Source organism: Dysidea avara, chromosome 6, assembly GCF_963678975.1.
Source record: "Dysidea avara chromosome 6, odDysAvar1.4, whole genome shotgun sequence".
NCBI classification, from domain to species: Eukaryota; Metazoa; Porifera; class Demospongiae; order Dictyoceratida; family Dysideidae; genus Dysidea; species Dysidea avara.
Genome location: NC_089277.1, coordinates 10,330,776 through 10,351,741, shown reverse-complemented (window position 1 = coordinate 10,351,741; position 20,966 = coordinate 10,330,776). Strand labels below are relative to the sequence as shown.

At 39.7% G+C, this 20,966-nt stretch overlaps 2 protein-coding genes across 2 annotated transcripts; both read left to right on the top strand.

Annotated features, from left to right (window-relative positions):
- The first annotated feature begins 221 nt into the window (after window positions 1-221).
- LOC136257556 (leucine-rich repeat serine/threonine-protein kinase 1-like) lies at window positions 222-12,090 on the top strand. Its single transcript, XM_066050782.1, has 21 exons — window positions 222-335; window positions 402-439; window positions 490-655; window positions 993-1,037; window positions 1,084-1,216; window positions 4,334-6,766; window positions 6,821-7,079; window positions 7,126-7,248; window positions 7,294-7,552; window positions 7,612-7,747; window positions 7,907-7,989; window positions 8,036-8,158; window positions 8,204-9,318; window positions 9,404-9,517; window positions 9,581-9,865; window positions 9,916-10,167; window positions 10,221-10,346; window positions 10,402-10,663; window positions 10,708-10,928; window positions 10,976-11,546; window positions 11,596-12,090. The coding sequence occupies exons 1-21, from the start codon at window positions 230-232 to the stop codon at window positions 12,006-12,008; spliced, it is 7,263 nt and encodes a 2,420-aa protein (XP_065906854.1). The 5' UTR covers window positions 222-229; the 3' UTR covers window positions 12,009-12,090.
- A 5,409-nt stretch (window positions 12,091-17,499) lies between these two features.
- Window positions 17,500-20,950, top strand: LOC136257554 (uncharacterized). Its single transcript, XM_066050781.1, has 3 exons — window positions 17,500-18,809; window positions 20,439-20,552; window positions 20,620-20,950. Exons 1-3 carry the CDS (start codon window positions 18,147-18,149, stop codon window positions 20,938-20,940), a joined length of 1,098 nt encoding a protein of 365 aa, XP_065906853.1. The 5' UTR covers window positions 17,500-18,146; the 3' UTR covers window positions 20,941-20,950.
- The last annotated feature ends 16 nt before the right edge of the window (window positions 20,951-20,966 follow it).

The window sequence follows — 20,966 nt, the reverse complement described above, 5'->3', positions numbered from 1 at the left end:
TACACCACACACACACAGCCATACGGTGGTCTATATATTTTTTTCCTTTTGTCATTTAGCTGATATTTTCCAAAACTTGGTTACAGCTAATAGTTGCTAGTTGTGTTACACTAAAGTAGAATGCCTTATCATGATCAGAACCACAATGAACCTCTTGTACAACACAAACTTGTGGATAAGCCTAGGGCGCCGCGAAACTATAATCAAAACTTTATCACGTGATCTCCCGATGGAGGTGATAGGGGAGGCGAAAATCTCCGCTGGTAGTTGTATGTGTACTGCTACCACTAACGGTGATCTGGATAAACTGAAATATGCATTGAGCTTGAAGGAAGGTAGAGAACAGTGATCTGGTGACACACCTGCTGTCACATTACATACCACTCATCGTCACTTTGTAGGTAAAGAAGCGTTGGAACATCAGAACAACGCCGGTTTGGTGAGCGGCTACATTCTATTTCGTGTCTGTTAGCAAGTGGTTTTTGCTAGACGCCTTTATTGATTGCGTGTAGCAAGGGACTCTTGGAGTGTGTTCGTTTGTTACTGGAAAATGGAGCGAATTTAGAGGCGACGAGTAGAAAGGGCGACAATTGCTTGTCATTGGCAATAAAGAGTGGCAATGAAGCTACCATATTGTTCATTAGAGCCTGTTTAGGTGAGTAGTGAGGCGCTAAACAATGTCATGCCACACCCCCTGAAAATTTAGACCCCACCATATGACCCCACTAATATATCGCTGCCTGCTAATTGGAGTTAATATGGTGACTTGTGTCAACAAGCTGCTGTTGTCGGTGTGGCAAGGCATAGTATAGTATAATGTCCAGATAGACCCATGAAGGGGTGGGGTAATGGGTGGTGCATAACACGCATTATCATTAGTATGTTTTGAAGGGTGAATGCAGGAGCCCATGAGTGCCACAATACGCCTTGCGCACTTACGGGCTCCTGGTGAACACAACATGTACATTCACTTCTATAACCCTCTAATACAGATGAGCTAAAGGAGTATGGTATATGCTTGGCCAAGTTAAAAGCAGGTTTGTGAGACATGTTATCGCAAACTCCTCCTATTAGTCCCTGCAGAGCTAATAGCACTGTGCAGCAAGCAAGATACTAGTGTGGAGGAGCTAGCAAGACTGGATGAACTTGTTGGAATACTCAAACTGGGTAATGGATTAAATGAGGAGTTGTTTGATGAGGAGCCATTGATTATCAGGTATAGTGAATGAATGTTGTAGTGATATGAATGTTGTAGTGATATGAGTCAGCCGTGCATGGGAATAGCATCTGGTGGGACTTTGTCTGTTCTTAGTTTGTAATTTCATTGCCCAGAAATGACAGTTGTGTCCTTAGCAGCTGTTGCAAATAAATGGTGTTCCAGAATTTGGTAGCAAAGCTGGTGAAGATTACCAGACAGTTCTTTTGTGCACATGCACACACACTCACGTCTCACAAAGAAATAAACCAACATAGCTGATATGTATATGCTGTGCTCCTGGATGGTATAAAACCCAATTGAGCCACAAAGGTTAATAATCATCACTCATCCGTCCTTTCCAAATTGTTAGATATATTATGTTTTCAGTTGTTTCCCAATAACTTTATTAGGCACACAACAGTGTTTATGTGCTATCAGTCAGAATTTTCTCAAGATGCAATATCAACATTCCGTTAAAAGTAACACCTATGTTATGGGAAACAAAACTATCTTGTGAAATTAAATATGTCAGTGAGAATGGCTTCAATAATCGTAACACTTAATTGTAGTCAGAGTTGGGGAAGTTACTTCATGAAAGTAATATATTACATATTACTTTTATATCAGTACAATATATTACAGTTACATATTACTTAGAATAAAGAGTAACTTAATAATATTACATATTAAGTTACTAACTAAATAATATTACATATTATAGAACTTTGCATGGGTGAAATCAAAGGAAAAAGTGTACTTTAAATTTCATAAAGTACACTCTCAGCCGGCCAACTGCTTCATTGACCACAAAGAGTGCTTTATTGCACCGCAAAGAGTGCTTTATTTGTTCAATAAAGCACTCTTTTTGGTGCAATAAAGCACTCTTTGTGGGCAATAAAGCACAGTTGCTCACGTGCCTTAGTGTAGGCTAATAGCCTACGGGGCTCGCGCCAGTACGACTAATTACCCAAGCCGGTGAAGGCTGATAGCCTCGCCGCGCTGAGTGATCAATCACCCCAGCCAATACGAGTTCCACCACTGGATTGCTTTTATAGACATACCTAAATGCTTCGATGATGGGTGGGAGAAGGTAACGTTGCTGTTACGTTTGTTAATGTAAACGGACAAGTCCTGGAGATATCACGGAAATACTTCACCATGTGACTCACAATAGAATCGATTGTGGGTTGCAAGCAATACCTGCCAAAAGACGCAATGAACGTCTACTATGCCAAACTATGGTGAAATACGCGTGCGTTACTTTGTTAAACTAGTTTGTGTGCGTTCAGGCTGCTAATAGTTCGTGCAACGCTTGTTAATTACGAGTCCTAATGTATGGTGAAGTTACACGACTAGAAAGTTCCATAAATCATTTAAAGCATAGCCTTGCTCGTGCTATATGAAAAATAAAGTACTCGGCGCTTGGCCTCGATGCTAATAAAGCACTTCGCCTCGTGCTTTATTAGCATCGAGGCCAAGCGCCGAGTACTTTATTTTTCATATAGCACGAGCAAGGCTATGCTTTAACATATACTTAAGTTACTAACTTAATAATATTACATATTAAGTTATTAACTTAATAATATTAGCTACAAATATTAAGTTACTAATGCTAAGTTACTTTTTTATTAAGACAGCTAAGTTAAAGTTAACATATAAACCACGTGCAGTTACGTGATGTACATCAGTCACGCGTACGCGCAACACCTTAGCACCATTATAGAAGAAAGGTTAATGGATTAAGGTGATTAATTAATAGTGGAATGGATAATTGGCAGTAAAATCCATTTATAATGCTTTACTTGTTCATCTTTACTCATAGTATCACTCGTTACTTCGCAGTAAAGTTACTCGTTACTTTTCACTTCCATCTACTCGTTACATAATACTATTACTTCTTTCGTTACTAGTAACGAATTATAGTTTCCAAAAGTAACTTAAAGTTATATTACTGCATTTCCAGAAGTAACGCGTTGTATTACTCAGAATCGTGAATTGTAATATATATTACATAATGCGTTATATTATGTAACGCGTTACCCCATCTCTGATTGTAGTACGTACATATAAACACATCAACTGATACTTTGTAGCTAGCACCCTCTTGGATGCTGCCTTGATTATACACTCTAACTATGGCTTATTGAAAGATGACATCATTTTACAGTTTAGCTGGGTTTTTTTGGTATACACTTTTCTGTTTGTAAACCTTGCTTGCTCGATATAGTTGCAAGCCCTAAGATGGCAGCTTTGGATTTTGCTTTAGTTTACAAATCTTTGTACAAAGTTGCACAGTCTGTTTTGTCTATATATGTTTATTCTTTTAATATATTAACATCAAACACTCTAAAACAACACACAGCACAACACACAAACATACTGTACTGAGTAAGTTGAACTGGTCTGCTCATGTGCTGAGTTCTTGTATCAAGTATCTTCTATGCACAAAAAAGTTGTTTAAAAGTACGTACGTATATGGTGCAACATTGATAGGTACAAACAAATCTATAGTGAGTGTGCCCCTGTAATTCTTGAGGCATGTATGCTTCCTATATAGCAGAAATTGTGAATAACACTGTTATACAAATTCACGTTTTGAATTCACTGTAGTTTAATTATGTTACACAGTGCAACATGAGTTAGGTATTACTAGCTCCATATAACTTTACATAGAGGAAAGCTAATTATTCATGTCAAAACCACAGACAAACAGCTTCAATTGGCAGTGGAATGTATACATGGCATAAATTTTCTATGGCTTTAATGTGCTGTAGTGGATGAATTCATGTACGCAGAATTTTGTAGTTAGAATGTTGACCAGATGATAGGTGCCTCACTTAGAGCATGAATCGTGCAAAGAAAAGATGCTTTTAGCCTACCTTTACAGTAAAATAAACTGCTGTTGCTGTAATTAATGGCATTTTCTTAAATACATGTATCCTCTTGCCCTCATGGAACATTCTGAAAAACATGTACGCCTCACAATAACCACAACATTCAACTTAGAAATAAATGACGAGCTCTAACTAGCATTTAATGGTTAAAAAATAATATGCATTAAGGGTATACCAGCTGTTATAAAAGTTTCGTTCCATTCTGTATTTTATTTTTATATATCTTCTATTTATCTGCTAGGGCTTGTAAGGCTGGTAATGAACAGCTGATAAATCACCTGGTGGACAAGTTGAACATGACGTACATTGTCAATGATAATGAAGGTCGTAATATCCTCCATATTGCTGTGATGAACAAGTTTAAATTGAGATATTCTATCACCAAACAATTCTCTGAGCTTTTAGGTACTGTAGACACTTATGGTCAGTCTTTATTCCATTTGGCATGTGCTAATGATGACATGGATTACATCAAGTGGTTGTTTGATCTTGTTATGAAGGAGAAGAGTGAACAGCCTCACACTCCGTCATTCACTCAAATAATAACACCAGATGCAGCCTCTCCTCCTCTGCCAGTGACCAATAACTATATTATTCCACATGTTGGTATCATTGATGAGGGAGATTCTGCTCATAGTACTAACAATTCTATTGGTTATGTAGTCTATCCACATGAAGAGACGGATTCTGGTTTGGAGGTAGCTAATTCTAGCCCTGCAGATTTCCTACACAGGGGTATCACTGAAAACCTTAGTTCAAGTGAAATCAAGCTAATCATGGATGTAGAACCTGCGACCCCCACTGCCCCGCTATTCCCTGTCAACTACCACCAATATGTGGAGGGTATGAAATTATTTGCTGCGGACACAAAAGGTGAGAATATCCTACATGTTATGGTGAAGAACAACTGTCATGAATTGATGGCTTATGTCTTTGAGTCATGGCCTAAAGTCGGTGTAAGAGGACCTGCCACTAGAGACTTTTGGTTAAGAGCAACAGACATGGAGAATCCACTTGATGAGGCAATAACCCAAAAACGTTATCAATGTTTAGATGTGATGTTAGATGCTATCATTAACCACTGTGACCCAGCAAGTCTTTATTATGACGATACATTGTTGTTGAAGGCTGTCTGCTCCAGATCAACTGAAGTCATCAATGTGTTAATAAAACATGGAGTTCATAGTGGACTAGATAAGACACTCTATGTTAGTGACGGTAGTGAAACACTTCCTCTCCTATTGTTCTACAAAGAGGTGCTAGGTCTGATCAAAGGTGGAGAAGAATACTTGATGGAAAACAGTTGTACACTAAACTGGTGTGACTACTTGCTTTATAGTATAGACCCAGTTTGGATCCATCTTGCAGCACATGCTGTTGAAATAGTGAAGAAGTTGTTTGCTGAAAGTTGGGAAGCTAAACATTCAATATTCATGGCAGCAGGGAAAGCAGTGATAGAAAATTACTCCAAGCTTATTTTCCAGCCACCTACTGGTGGACCAATTGGACAGAGCTTCACTACAGTGATGCTTTCCAGTAATGAACTAACCAATATTCCACTAGAATTATTGAGTTTGCCAAACCTAAAGGAGCTGGACCTGTCCAGCAATCATATTGAAGAGCTACCTTGTGGAGATACTAATGAGATGAGCTATTCTTGTCACCGCCTGAAAACTCTTACTATCAACCATAACTTGTTGACTACCCTGCCAGGCAAGTTGTTCCTACTACCCCAATTGGAGCTGGTCAATGCCAATCACAATAGGATCAAAGACCTGCCCACATCCACTTGGATAAGCATCAGTTTGTTAACACTCAATCTTGCCAATAACAAGTTGAGCAAGTTACATGACCTTAGTGGTGTACAGTTATTCCAGGATCAAGAAGAAGATAGCTTCCTACCTGACTGCAGCACAAGAAGTGATGATGATGATATGAAGGCCAAACTGGATGTGTTCGTTGCTCAGTTGAAATATCGAGATACTCTCAAGAAGAAGAAGACATCACCAAGTGGTGATGCCAGTGATGGTACATTATTTTGTTGTCTGAAGTCGTTGAACTTGTCTTCTAATTGTTTCACTAAAGTGCCACCTGACCTACCTTGTTTGGTGCCAAAACTTGAGAAGGTGTGGTTAAATAATAATTTAATTGATGAAGTGGATTTGATGAGGGACTTCCCTGCTGATCTATTAATACTTAACATGCAGTCATGTAAGCTAAAAGATGTCTCAGTTACACGTAGTGAGTCACTACCTTGTGGAGGTGTGTCATGTCTTATGTACAGCCCAGATGTAGGGGGGTATTGTGAACACTGTAATCACGAGTACCTTGCCAAACTAAACATACTCTCTCTAAGAAACAACAACATAACATCTTTACAAGTGGCCGATAATATGGGTGATAGCTACCAGGCTTTGTTCCCAGTTCTGTCTGTACTAGATGTTAGCAATAATCAACTATCAAAAGTTCCCGACCATCTAGAGCTGCTGACTGAACTTAGCTCCCTAAACTTGTCTAATAATAACATCTCCTCTCTACCATCCAATATCAGTGAGTTAAGTCATCTATGGGTGATTGATGTTGAGAACTTGCCATTGTCCAATATACCACGTAACATCCTCTCATCTCATTCTGCTGCTGAACTGAAGAACTACTTGAAGCATCTTCACCAGAAGTGAGTGATATGTGTTAATGTTATACATTGATGTATTGTTAACACTATATATAGCTCTCGATCTTATCGTCGTTTGAAGCTGATGTTTGTGGGAGAGAGCAACAAAGGTAAGACATCTCTCTTGTTGGCTCTCACCAAGAAAGGGAAAGCTAATCAGTACCAAGAAGTGAAGCTGAACGTTAACCATAAACCTCTCTCAACGGTTGGTGTTGATCTTGGTGATTGGGAGTATGCCAAGCAAACAGGCTTGTTATCGAAGACAGGTAGTACTGCAAAGAAGATTACATTTATGACTTGGGACTTTGGGGGACAGGTCAGTGTATATAACCTATGAATAGTGTTAGTGTTGTATGTTTCAGGAAGAGTATTATGCCACCCATCAGTGTTTCTTGTCTCCTCGTGCCCTGTACATGTTGGTATGGAATGTGCTGGATGGGGAGGCTGGTCTGGCCAGCCTGCGACCATGGCTGGAAAATATTGAGGTATGTATGTTATTGTGATATCTTGTAAACTAATGTGTTCTTTAGAGCCGTGCTAAGGGAGCACAAGTGGTTGTGGTGGGTACTCACATTGACCTGTGTAATGTACAATCACGTCCCATCATTGAGGAGTCATTGACTAAGAAGTTCAGAGCTCGCTATGTTGACTGCGATAGGAGACAATGTAGGACCTATCCCAGAATTGGGGACAAGATATATTTTGTAGACACATCCAACAAGGACCATATTAACAAGTTACGGGATATCATATATGACTGTGCTTCAGAATATTTTCCCAGCCTTTCCAGTCAGTACAGTACCACTAGTATTATTATAATGGTGTACTTAGCCATATTCTTGTTGTAGGCAAGAAGGATAATGTTTCACAACTAGAAGAATATGTACCAGCTAGTTATGTCTCTCTGGAGGAGACTGTACGTCAGCTAGCTGCTAGATTGAGGATTGATCAGCAAATTCCAATACTATCCCATCAAGAGCTTATGTGAGTAAACACCATCTTATGTTGACTGTGCACCCCACCCCTTCTGTAGTGTGACCATGTTACCCTCTCCCCTCTGTGGTGTGACCCTCCTGTAGTGACTTGTAGTGTGACTACATTTATGTTGTAACTATTACTGGTATTGTATCAACTCTTGTACAGTGATCAGGTATCCAGCATGGATATTGATATCAAGATGACACCAAATGAATTCAAACAAGCTATTAGCTTCCTTCATGAGAAAGGTATCACCATCAGCCATACTCCTCACTATGTTGAATGCCATGTTAGGTATCTTGTTACACTATGATGAGGGTCGTCTCAGTGATCTGTACTTTGTGGACCCTCAGTGGCTCTGCTCCATGTTAGCTAAGGTGATAGCTGTACCAGAGGTGAACTCATTCCACAAGAATGGTAGGTAGACTAAGTGTGTTGTGTTTACCATTGTATTACTAACAGGCTTTATCGGTCGTACTGAGTTAGACCGTATATTTGGTGACCGGTGTCATGTTAGTGAGTGTATTGACTTGATGCAGAAGTTTGATTTGTTATTTGAATTGGATGATTCTCTTTATCTCATTCCTTCATTATTACCTCTTTTTGAGTATCAATCTTGTGTGGTATTCTCTCGTTCCCTCAAGATTAGAGATCCCAAATCTGCTGATATGTTCCTGCCGGGGTCTGCTGTTCCCATGGGGTCACAGTCTAATTGTTTGGTACGCCTCTTTATGCTGCCATTTATTCCTAATGGAATGTTTCCTCGATTGTCAGCTCGTCTTATAGCTACCAACATCATTAAACATGTTTTGTCCTCTTTGAAGATCACATCACTTGCAGATGATCAAATCAGCCAGCCTCACTGGAGAGTGTGGCGTAATGGCATTACACTCATCTACCATCACATGCAGATATTTCGTGTTGTACCAATGGATATCCCACTGCCTGGAGTTGATGTGGTACATGTGATCCAGCCAGTGCAGTCACCCAGTCAGAGTGGTGTCTACAAAGGGGTCAGTATTATGGTCCAAGTGGGTAATCTGTCAAATGATGTTTTCAATGCAAGCACCAGTGGGTTACAAATGGCTACCTGGTTACTGCAACAAGCAGCTGAGCAGATTAATAGTGTATTTGAGGATTGGTATGAGGAGTTTGCCTGGAAGAGGAGCATTGACCTCCATGTAGTGGCTGGTGATCCCTGCCCCCAATGTATGAGTGATGTGTATGATAAATTAGTCCCTGATCTGTCTGCTGCTCAGAGGGAACAGCTGGTGAATAAGCCACAAGCTATGGGAGAGACCAAGAAAAAGAAGAAGTCATCTTTCTTGCGGACCATGACACTGTTAAGAAAGCCCGCAAAGAGATCTAGTAGTGAAACACATGTCTCCTTAACACAATCAGCTGTTTTCAGTGTTAACCCATTCTCCAGTTGGTCTTCTAGCAGATTAAGTGGTCTGAATAAAAAGGTAGTGTATTTGTTTTCAGTTAAACTGTCTGCACTGTCTGTTATGGAAGCCACTCCTCTCACATGCCCTACTCATGGCTCCATCTCTGTCGATCAAATTGCTCCAGATATGGTATGTGTGTATGCATGTATTGTTTGTGTGTGTGTGTGTGTGTGTGTGTATCTACAAGTGCAACAGCTGTGGTGTACACCCTCAGATATTTGATGACCTGGCACTCAACATGCGGATTAACCCAGAAGATGTGGTTCAGAAGCACTACCTTGATGAGGGAGGCTTTGGCAGTGTCTATTTAGCTACTGTTAAGTTACAGGTACTGAATGTATGTACGTATCCACTGCTAGTATGTCCTACTCTGTTCCCTCCACCCCTACAGGGAGGGGAAACCAAACAGGTGGCCATAAAAACATTTGCTCAACCAGATGGTAAGCCATCTAAAGAAGAGATAGCATGGCACCACTACCAGAGTGCTAATGCTGAAGGCAGGATTATGGCTTCCCTCCATCACCCCAATATACTGCCACTGATTGGCATAGTGTTTCAGCCAATCAGATTGCTGCTAGAGTTTGCACCATTGGGATCATTAAAGAATATTGTCAACCGTTACTATGAAAATGACTCCAGCATAAACAAATTTATTCTGCAGAAGGTTATATGTCAGGTGAGCATATATCAAAGGTGTGACATGATCACATGATCTCCACTGCACAGTTGTCATCGGCGATGGATTACCTTCACTCTCACAAGATAATATATCGTGATCTCAAGCCTGGCAATGTGTTAGTATGGAAATTCCCTGATCCACGTCTACCCTGGCAGCATTGTGATGTAGAAATAAAACTTGCTGATTATGGGATAAGTAAACAAGTTGTGCCCTGGGGTATTAGAGGAATGATAGGGACTCCCCCTTACTTGCCCCCTGAAGTGATACTCTTTGGTGGAAAACAAGCATACACATTCAAGGTACATAGTTGTTTTTTTTGGATGTTGATACTATTATACTTTGCTGTTGTCAGATTGATGTTTATTCATTTGGGATGTTACTCTTCCACTTGTTCACTTTCATCCAACCATTTGGGAAAATCTCCCGTCCCCTTAGAGCTTATCTCAAGGCTGAGATGCGTCCTGAGATGTTACCAAAGGTATGTAACAACAGACTGTTAGTTAATACAGCCACTTATTATTGGTTGTTGATAGCATCGTCCTAGTTGTCAGATGATGTATGAGTTAATGTGTTGGTGTTGGAGTAGTAAGCCTCACCACAGACCATCTTTCTCTGTAATAAGACAACTAGCAGATTGCTCAGCATTTACTAGGCTACATCGTGCCATGTCAGTAAATCCTCGAGGGCATGTAGTTACATCAGCAATAGTGAGGTACTATAAAGTGACTGGTCAGAGACAGCGCCACAAATCTTCCACCATCACACCAGAATACTCCTCTAATAAAGAATTAACAGGTCTGTAGTACTATTCACGATTTGGTAATCATACCTTTATGTAGCTGATGTCAGTCCTGCATTATCTAATGAGAGACAACGTCACAAATCTTCCACTCTCACACCGGGATACTCTCCCAAAATACACCAGTCAGGTAGAGCCAGTCCTGTTATAGCCAGTAACAAGCCAGGGTTAGCCGAAAGTGAGGCCACTGAAGTTTGGTATTGTACTGCTGAAGGAGTAGTGGGTGTGGCTGACCTGCAGCAGTCAAGTACATCATCTCAGGTGATCTCTGATGATATCACAACATGTTGATCACATGATCACTACAGGTGGTGTACGACATGAAGTCACCAATCAGTTGTATGGTATTACTGGAGGGTAATGTGTGGATGGGGTCATCATCTGGGATCATTAAAGTGATCAATGTTGATAGTAAACTACCAGTGGGTCACTGGGATTGTAAACTATGTATTGTTGACATGATACACTTACCCATGGGATATTACGAAGAGGACAAGGAAGCGTTACTAGTATTAGTTAGGCCATCAACTATTGCAGTGTTTACTAGGCTAAATATACAGCCTGGAAAACTGATTAACGTAATCCTACCTGATCACGCTATACAACTTAGTGGTGATCCCATTTGTGCCTTAATAGTACCTACCACTCAGCGATTATGGGTGTGTAGTGCAGATGATCAACTAAATGTGTTTAGTTCTGGTTGCTATGACAACCCAAGAAAGTACGATAATCTATATGGGGCCTGTTGTATGGCATCAGGAGAGGACTCTATATTAATAGCTTCAGGCAGTACATTACACAAGTGGTCATCAACTCCAAGCCATGTGACCAGCCTGGATTGTGAGGCGATCATAATGGAGAAGATCCCAAACTATAATGGTAAATATTGTAGCATCTTATTTACATAATTTTTAATGTTGTTTGTTAGCTAAAAGCTGTCACATCAGGAGTATGAGTGGTCTCCATGGTGACATGTATATTGGAACAAAGGGTGGGGCTATCTTTTCAGTGGACATAACCAAGATGGTTGTACATGGTGTACTACACTTACAAGAGAATCCTGTTAATTGTTTGTTGCTAATAAAACAGTTAAACCATCCTAAAATGTCCACTCGAAAACTCAAGACCACCACTGTGAACAGTGACCATGAAGATGACATCTTATTAGTTAACTTTGCTCTTGGTTACCATGGCATCAGTCAATACAGCAGTGAGAGTCGTCCACCAACATACAACTACCCTCAAATGACATCACCTGGTCACTACCAACAACCAGTTGTTACTCCTGATAGTGATGACTTGTACATGTTGTTGTGGTCAACTGATTTGTGTACAACCTAGCAACCACCTGCACTTACTTGTTTTGTTACGTACTTTTGTTTGTTTGTTGTTTTTTTGTATACATGTGAGGATACACTGCTAATCTGTGATTACAAACTTCCGCCAACCAGTAAAACCAATAAGTTGTAACTACATACCCGATAATCCCACCACCTGTTAGTGCTACCCTGTGTGTATTATCAGGACTCCGTCTGTTCAGTCATGTCGTTACTAATACCTGGAATATAGGTGATATGTCGCCTTTTTAGATGGTTTGGTTTACCAAGATTGCTTAATATTTATGCACTTTTTATGTGTGTCTTGTGCTTTGATCTTTAGTTAAAGCTACCCACTAGATACAACGTGAGAAGGAAAATGATACGTATGTGTTCATGCATGGTGACTTCAAGCTCTAAGAATGCTGTCATTCTTAACTTATCCCACTTATTGAGTTGGTTCGTCCAGTTATCTGGCAAACATAGGGTTAAATTTAAGTGCATTGTTACTGAATTATGTGCTTACATTCTAAACGATATGTATATGCCACATCTACTCGCGTATGCTATAGCTTGAACTTAAAATTGGTGCATACAAGATCACGAGATGTTATTGCAAAGCTTACTTCGCTAACTTCATATGAATGCCCCACCCTTACAGAAATACACAGTACTACTGTACTGTATGGTTCCACTGAACAATTTTGTAGATAGCCACATCTCCGTGTGTCAGGTTGCACTTTAAACATGTTATATGTAACTACTGAATACTCCAATAGTGCAGTGAAGGAATTGAAAGGCTGTCGGGCTGGCTTCTGGTGGATCTCTACTACTACAAGACAAATTTAATTAGCAAGCAAGTATATAGGGATAGAAAGTCTTTAAGACCTCAGTTGACATCCTGTTCAAATATACTTGGCTGATCTATCATACTGTACTAGGACCTGATACTTCTAGCTATTATGTAGTTACCTTTCTGACTGCTTGACTAGAGTAATCTTGTGTGATTGCTTTTTATTATCACTAAAACTTTGTAATCACTTCAAAATACCATCATAATACCTACAAATATTATTCACAAAACTAACATAATTGCTCCATCATAATCTGTAACAACTGATAGTGTAGCTACTACAATTCTATAAGGGTGTGGCTAAATGTGTGATTTATTCTATCAAATCCTATAGGCTGGAGAGCCTGGGCTGTGCCTGTCGTTACCAGGGGGGCGACACAGGGGCACGTCCCTCCTCAAAAAATTACATACAAGATCATGACACTCTAATAGAGCAGTCAATCACTCTAATAAAGCAGTCACAGTGTTCATGAGGTAGTGTAGCCTACCTATGAAGCTATAAATAAGGATTCTATTTTACATAATTTATAATATATATTTGGTAAAGCATAGCTATTATTGATAGCTATTATTGCTGTGACCTTATTTTATTTTTTTGCTCTTCAACTTTTCAGTAATATGCACCCCCCATCTTTCCAAACTCTGGATCCGCCCCTGGTTACATTGCAGGTGCTAGAAGTTAATAAACATCCATAGAGGAGAGTTAACGTTGGTGTGGATTTCACTAAAATTCTGCTTTTTTGTCTCCTACAGTGGAGAGAGCTTACAAAATGGTTACCAACAAGATTTTGGAGCCACCATGTCATTTCATTGACTGTTTTCACAATTTGCTCCACAATTCCAATACGTAAGCATGTGCCATCACTAAATTTTTACAATTCTTGTAGCACAAAGTGATGACTATGGATTATGTACACATACACAAGTCACATGACTTTAGTTATCAAGAAGTAGCTGTGGAATTGCCGGGAAGTGTAATAGCAAACATTTCATCCTCTATCAATCTCTAGCTACCTAGTTGGTCATGTGTTCAGTAATAACACTACTTCAACTGGTTAATCATCTATTACAATGACTACACCTTGGGTAAATTTGTTTCCACACTTCATTGCTTTGAATATCTCTACTTTCTACCCACCATAACCACATTACCTGACAAATTTGCTAACTGCTTTTAACCTGTTATCCCATTTGATGTACAAACTGAGGTTGAAGTATTGATCTTTCAACTGTAATTTGTACAGCTCTTGATCATTTGCTAGAACATGGCATGCATAGTGTGCTTTGATCTTTGACATTCAATAAGGTTTCTAATATAATTTGGATGACACTTTTACAAGTACACAAAAAATTTGGAATATTCAACTAGAGTAGGGACCATAGCACATTGATAAAAAGTACTGTAACAAAACAAGGAAGATCATCTAGAAGAGGCGGAAATGTAATCCCTTTCCAAACAGCAGGCACTTGTCAGGCCTAGTCAATGCGAAATCTGTAGAATTTGTTGCTTGCATTAGTCTGAAGGCATGTTAAGGCATTGGTTAGTTGGTCAGTAGAACAGTAAGGTACTGTGTAGCTATATACTCCAGTATATAGATGACTATAACATATTCAAAACTAAATAAGAAACCAAAACTTTAAGTTGTGGCAAGTTTAACACAGCAAATTTTCTGTGATGTACCAAAATTTATCCTTGTGTAAGAAGCATGGTTCCTACACGCGTAGGGCAAAATTAAGAAATTTTGTAGGAAATATTCCCACACTTTTGAGTTTTGTAAGAAAGATTCCTATATACACTTGTAGGATACAGATGTCTTACACTTTGTACCATGTATAGGAATCTTTCTTACAAAATTCAACAGTGGGAATATTTCAATAAAGCACTACACATGTAGGAACCATGCTTCCTACACAAGTGTAAAATTATTTCCAGCACTTTACCCCGAAATTATGATTTCTTATTTAATTTGGAATATGTTCTATATTCCAGTAGACTGGTTTCTGGTCAATACGTTTGCACAGGAAAGTGCAAATTTTCAAAGTATTTAGCTACAGTACTATAATTATATCTGACGTACTTTATAACAACTATACACCTGGTGGCTCCCTTGAAGTATGTATGGTGTCATTATTATGCATTTGTTACTTCTGCATGTTTTTGTGTACACTGCATGTTTTTAATTTGTTTAATAAACTGATTTCATTCTTGGAACACTATTAAATTCTATTAATTGTTGCACATGTTTGGATTTTGCACTATACATGAAGTTGCTAATTCGATTCACTCACAAGTCACAACCACAAACAGTTTGAGTTACAGTATTAGTGATTTGTTTCCAATTCTTATTATTGACTGATGAGCTGAGCCGGTGTGTCTATTTCATGGACTATATCAAATCAATGAACTGGAAGTTACATAATAACATTTTAAAGAAACAAATTTCAATAACAAATTAAATACACAAAAATTAACTTAATTGTTTACTACATAATCATGTAACATACAGTTATATTTAGTTAGCATCACAATGCTGAATTTTAAAGAAATCTAGGAAATTAAAATGTTGCAGCATGGTAAAAGCAGATGCTTATGCCACACTCAGCTACGCTACCCAAGACTGCATGGGATCCACACCAACCGCAGAATCTGATTCATAAAATCAAAATGGTGCAGAGGCAAGATGGATCCAATTAGGCTATCGTTTCCAGAGCAGTGTAACAGCGATGTTGATTGGATCACGCTGAAACAGAGACATAAAATAAATTGAGTATCCCGTGTCCACCAACAGGAACCAGTTTTACAAATACCAAGTTATTTCTTGCCACAATTTTCCACCCATTCTGATTTATCCTGCCAACACTAATAACACCAGTTATTGAACTGTCAAAGATTGAAACGAACCTACCCCCTCATGCTATGACAAAGACTGCTTTCCAATTATCGTAAAGAAACATTTCGACAAAGCCAATAAATTGTCTGGTTATAAAGTTTAATTAGTTGTCAGCTGAAAGGGAAACCAATTAATAGTTTGTAAACAGTGGTAGGGATAGTCTTGTGTTACTGACGACAGAGAACACAAATGGTCCATGCTATATGTTATGAACTCATTCCTCGTATTATGTTTTCTTCACTTTCATTCTTTGGTTGCAAGGCTGTAACACGCAAGTAATTACCTAGTCAATAAACTTACCTCAAATCAAGAAATTAGTAATCCACAACGATGTTTAGACAATGAATATTTTGAAACTTGAGATCAATCAAACTGAACAATTACCGTGATATTTTAATAGCTAGCTATGTATCACAACAGAAAATTTTCTATAATAAACTTGTCTAGGCTTCAATGCTTAATATTGGTATCGGAATTGGTATCGGCAGATAATTTCAGTACAAATACTCATATCGGAAGTATCAGTAAAAAGTGGTATCGGTCCATCTCTGGAAGAAACCTCCTAGAAATTCCTTAAGTCAAGGATGATTGTTGTAGGTTTTACTCATCCTCCAGTAATTCTGATGGGAAAAAATGTTTCCAGATGGATGGACCAGATGTTTTGGGAGTCCAAAATTAATGTTCCATGGTAATTAGCCAAGGAAGAAATGGGTGCATGTTAAGGTACCCCATAAGGAGGAAATGGTGGCATGAAAAGTACTTTCATGGCTTCTATGTACTAGCACACCATGACTCGTATCATTTGCTTCAGCTATAATGCCACAACAGACATTTTGTGGGTTGTAAAAGTATCCTATATAAGGCATGGGTCATGGGATATTTACATAAGGGTTAACAGAAAGAATTCCACCAAGTTTTACTCTGGAGCCCAGTGTTTATGCTCAACTATCAAGTTTTTTATATACATCCAATTAACATAAAAGATTATGACATATATACATGCATTGAGAGTGTACAAACTAGTAAAAGTGATTTATAAATTCTGTTATGTTATATATATATTTGCCCTATAGAGCTTGTAAGGTAATGAACAGCTGATAAACCACCTGGTGGACAATCTGAATATGACATACATTGTCAATGACAATAACGGTCATACCATCCTTTTTGTTGCTGTGATGAACAAGTTTGAAATGAGATATTCTATCACTGAACGTTTTCCTGAACTTTTAGCTACCATTGATACAGATGGTCAGTCTTTATTCCATGTAGCATGTGCTAATAATGACATGGACTACATCAAGTGGTTGTTTGATCTTGTTATGAAGGAGAAGAGTAAAAAGCCTCACACTCCGTCATTCACTTCAATAGTGAGACCTGCTGAGGCCTCTCCTCTTCGGCCTGAGACCAAGTATACTCCACATGTTGCTACCATTGCTGAGGAAGACTCTGTTCCCAATTCTACTAGGTCTCTGCACTATGCACACGAAAAAGTTGACTCTGGTTTGGAAGTGGTTAATTCTAACCCTGCAGGTTTCCCACACAGGGGTGAAAAACTTAGTGCAAGTCATATCGAGTTAGTCATGGGTGTAGAACCTGCCATCCCAGCTGCCCCACTATTCCCTGTCAACTACCATCAATATGTGGAGAAGATGAAGTTATTTGCTGCTGACACAAAGGGTGAGAATATCCTACATGTTATGGTGAAGAATAACTGTCATGAATTGATGGCTTATGTCTTTGAGTCATGGTCTAAACTGGGTGTAAGGGGGCCTGCCAGTAGAGACTTTTGGTTAAGAGCAACAGACATGGAGAGTCCACTGGATGAGGCAATAACTCAAAAACGCTATCAATGTTTAGATGTAATGTTAGATGCTAGCTATCATTAACCACTGTGACCCATCACGTCTTTACAATGATGATACGTTGTTGTTGAAGGCTGTCTGCTCTGGATCTACAGAAGTTATCAGTGTACTAATAAAACATGAGGTTCATAGTGGACTAGATAAGGCATTGCATCTTGGTGTTGGTATAAGTGAGGTCCTGCCCCTATTATTGTTCTACAAAGAGGTACTAGGTCTGATTAAGGGTGGAAAAGAATACTTGATGGAAAACAGTTGTGCAGTGTAGACCCACTTTGGGTCCATCTTGCAGCACATGCAGTTGAAATAGTAAAAGAGTTATTTGCTGACAGTTGGGATGCTGAACATTCAGTAATCATGGCAGCAGGGAAGGAAATGATAAAGCAATATGCTGAAGTCATTTCCCAACCAATCACTAGTCCAATTGGGGCGCAGTGACATTGTCCAGAAATAAACTGAAATGTGTACCACTGGAATTATTGAGCTTAAAAAACCTAAAGGAGCTGGACCTGTCCAATAATCACATTGAGGAACTACCTAGCGGAGATGCAAATGAGATGAGCTACTCTTGTTATTGCCTGAAAACACTCACCATCAATGATACCTCATTGACTACCCTACCAAGCAAGCTGTTCCTACTGCCTCACCTAGAGGTAGTCAGTGCCCAAAACAATAAGATCAAAGACCTACCCACCACGGTGTGGATTAGTATCAGTTTGTTAACACTTAACCTTGCCAGTAACAAGTTGAGCAGGTTACATGAACTTAGTGGTAGTCAGTTATACCAGGATCAAGAGGATGAGAGCTTCCAACCTGTTGACTGCAGCACAAGAAGTGATGACAGCAGACAGTCCAAGTTGGATATGTTTGTTGCTCGGCTGAACTATCGAGATATTCTCAAGAAGAAGAGAAGGTCACCAAGTGGTGATGCCAGTTTACTAGATGATGGTAATGATAGCACATCATTGTGTTGTCTTCAGTCATTGGACTTGTCTTCTAATTGTTTCACTAAAATACCACATGACCTACCTTGTTTGGCGCCAAAACTTGAGAAGGTGTGGCTGAATAATAATTCTACAAATGAAGTGGATTTGATGAGGGACTTTCCTGCTGACCTGTCTGTACTTAACATGCAGTCATGTGAACTAAAGGATGTCTCAGCTACTCGAAATGAGTTGATCCTGTGTGGAGGTGTGTTGCACCTTATGTACAGCCCAGAGGTAGCCGTGAGTTTCTAATTGTTTCGTGTGTCTTGTGTGTACCTCAAGTTTACAGTTCTCTATACCAGATAAAGCACTGCCTTTCGCTCGTGCTATACGTGAAATATAGCACTCAAAGAGTGGTCTCGAGACGAAATATAGCACTCGGCTTCGCCTCGTGCTATATTTGTCTCTCGCCCACTCTTTTCGTGCTATATCTACCGTATAGCACTCGCGGCAGTGCTTTATCTAGTACATACATATATATATATATATATATTAGTGCTGAAACGGATAATTCGGTCAGTATGACACTATTCGATTCGTTAACACGCTATTCGAATAATTGTTAGCACTTTGTACACTGTATTCAGATGGAAAAGTCAGCCTTGAAAGTTAAGATTGTGACTGAAGTGATGTATCTATGCTGTAAAAATTCTATTTCAGAAAAAATGGAAATAGCTCTTTGGCTCCCTAATAAAAGGTTTCAGTACTTATTCAATAAAAGTATGACCTTAAAGAATAATCCAATATTCGGTTGTTTTGTTCACAACCATTCAAATAGTAAAAATTGCTATTTGTTTCAGCACTATTATATTGAGGACCTGGTAGCTTGGTGGCATCTGGGAAGCAGCTGTAACATCAATATGTAACTGTTGCTTACTGGGGAAGCATGCCCAACTGTCCTTGTCACATTTTTAGCGGTGTTGAGGTACTTTGAGTTCTACGACTTCTCTTTATGAGACCTGGACAGTCCTCACTTGCCCTGCCCCAGGAGGATTTGCTTGCACAAGGCTGAAGTGCCTAAGTGGTGCACAGGCATCCTAGTGCCGGTTTGCTGGGTGACAATAGCTGTGTTTCACATGGCTTCTGTAACCTTTGCTTTTGTGTGTGTGCACATGTGTGTGTCCATGTCTCATATAACAGGTGAAGGTCCAGGTCATACTTCAAATGCCCACACCTTCACACCTGTGAGAAACGGTATAGCTATAGCCTCCTATGGGTTAATAGTCCTGCCCCAAGAGGATTTGCTTGTTCTAACTCCTGTAGTACACAGGTGTCCCAGTGCTGGTTCACTGGATAGGCATGACTGTGCCAGAGGCAGCCAACAAGTTTTTGCTTTTATTTTGTGTGTGTTGGTGAGGCAGCATAGCCATGTGGCTAGAGCATCTGCCTGGTAATTGAAAGGATCCTGGCTTGATTCAGTTACACCAAACTGTTGTTTCCTTGAGGAAGAAACTTTACTCACATTGCTCCAGTCTACCCAGCCATTTAAATGGGACCTGGTGGCGGAGAAGTAGCCCACTCAGCTGTAACATCAATGGGTATGCGGTATTAACTGGGAAAGTAAATACCAACTGTCCATGTCTTACATAGTGGGTGAAGGTTCAGGTGGGACTTTGGATGCCCACACCTTCACCTGTGGGACATGGTACAGCCTCCTGCGGGTGCCCCAGGAGGATTTGTCTGTGCTGCCTCCCAGCACCTGAAGTGCACAGGGGTCCCAGTGCTGGTTCACTGGCTAGGCATGACCGTGCTAGTACTGCAGCTGAAGGCTTTGCTTTTGGCTTTGCATTGTGTGTGTGTGTATGTGTGTGCATGCAATGGTAAACTAAAATTGCAGTACTTTTGCATGGTCTACATCCTCAGATATTTGCTGATCTGGCATTCAATATGCGGATTAATCCGGAAGATGTGACTCAGAAAGATTATCTTGATGAGGGAGGCTTTGGCTGTGTCTATTTAGCTACTGTTAAGATGCAGGTATTGAGTGCATGTACATATATATGGTATCTTGGTATGTCATACTATGTCCCTTTCAACCTCATAGGGAGTGGAGACCAAGCAGGTAGCCATAAAGACATTCACTCAGCCAGGTTACCGCCCATCTAAGGAAGAGATGGCATGGCACCACTACCAGAGTGCTAATTCTGAGGGCAGGATTATGGCTTCCCTTCATCATCCAAATATATTACCACTGATTGGCATAGTATTTCAGCCAATCAGATTGCTGCTGGAGTTTGCACCGTTGGGATCGCTAAAGAATATTGTCAACCATTACCACAAAAATGACTCCAGAATAGGTCGATATGCACTGCAGAAGATTATATGTCAGGTGAGTATGTATAAGCAGGAGGACATAACAGCATGATCTCTTTCACTCAGTTGTCATCAGCA

What these genes read in the sequence shown, in the direction of transcription:
- LOC136257554 (XM_066050781.1), top strand. Translation starts at nt 18,147, where the DNA reads ATGAGCTACTCTTGTTATTGCCTGAAAACACTCACCATCAATGATACC. An exon ending in ACCTTATGTACAGCCCAGAG is followed by an intron (nt 18,810 to 20,438) that starts GTAGCCGTGAGT and finishes CTACATCCTCAG; the next exon opens with ATATTTGCTGATCTGGCATT. An exon ending in TAGCTACTGTTAAGATGCAG is followed by an intron (nt 20,553 to 20,619) that starts GTATTGAGTGCA and finishes TCAACCTCATAG; the next exon opens with GGAGTGGAGACCAAGCAGGT.
- LOC136257556 (XM_066050782.1), top strand. Translation starts at nt 230, where the DNA reads ATGGAGGTGATAGGGGAGGCGAAAATCTCCGCTGGTAGTTGTATGTGT. An exon ending in AACAAGCATACACATTCAAG is followed by an intron (nt 10,168 to 10,220) that starts GTACATAGTTGT and finishes TGCTGTTGTCAG; the next exon opens with ATTGATGTTTATTCATTTGG. An exon ending in CTCTAATAAAGAATTAACAG is followed by an intron (nt 10,664 to 10,707) that starts GTCTGTAGTACT and finishes ACCTTTATGTAG; the next exon opens with CTGATGTCAGTCCTGCATTA.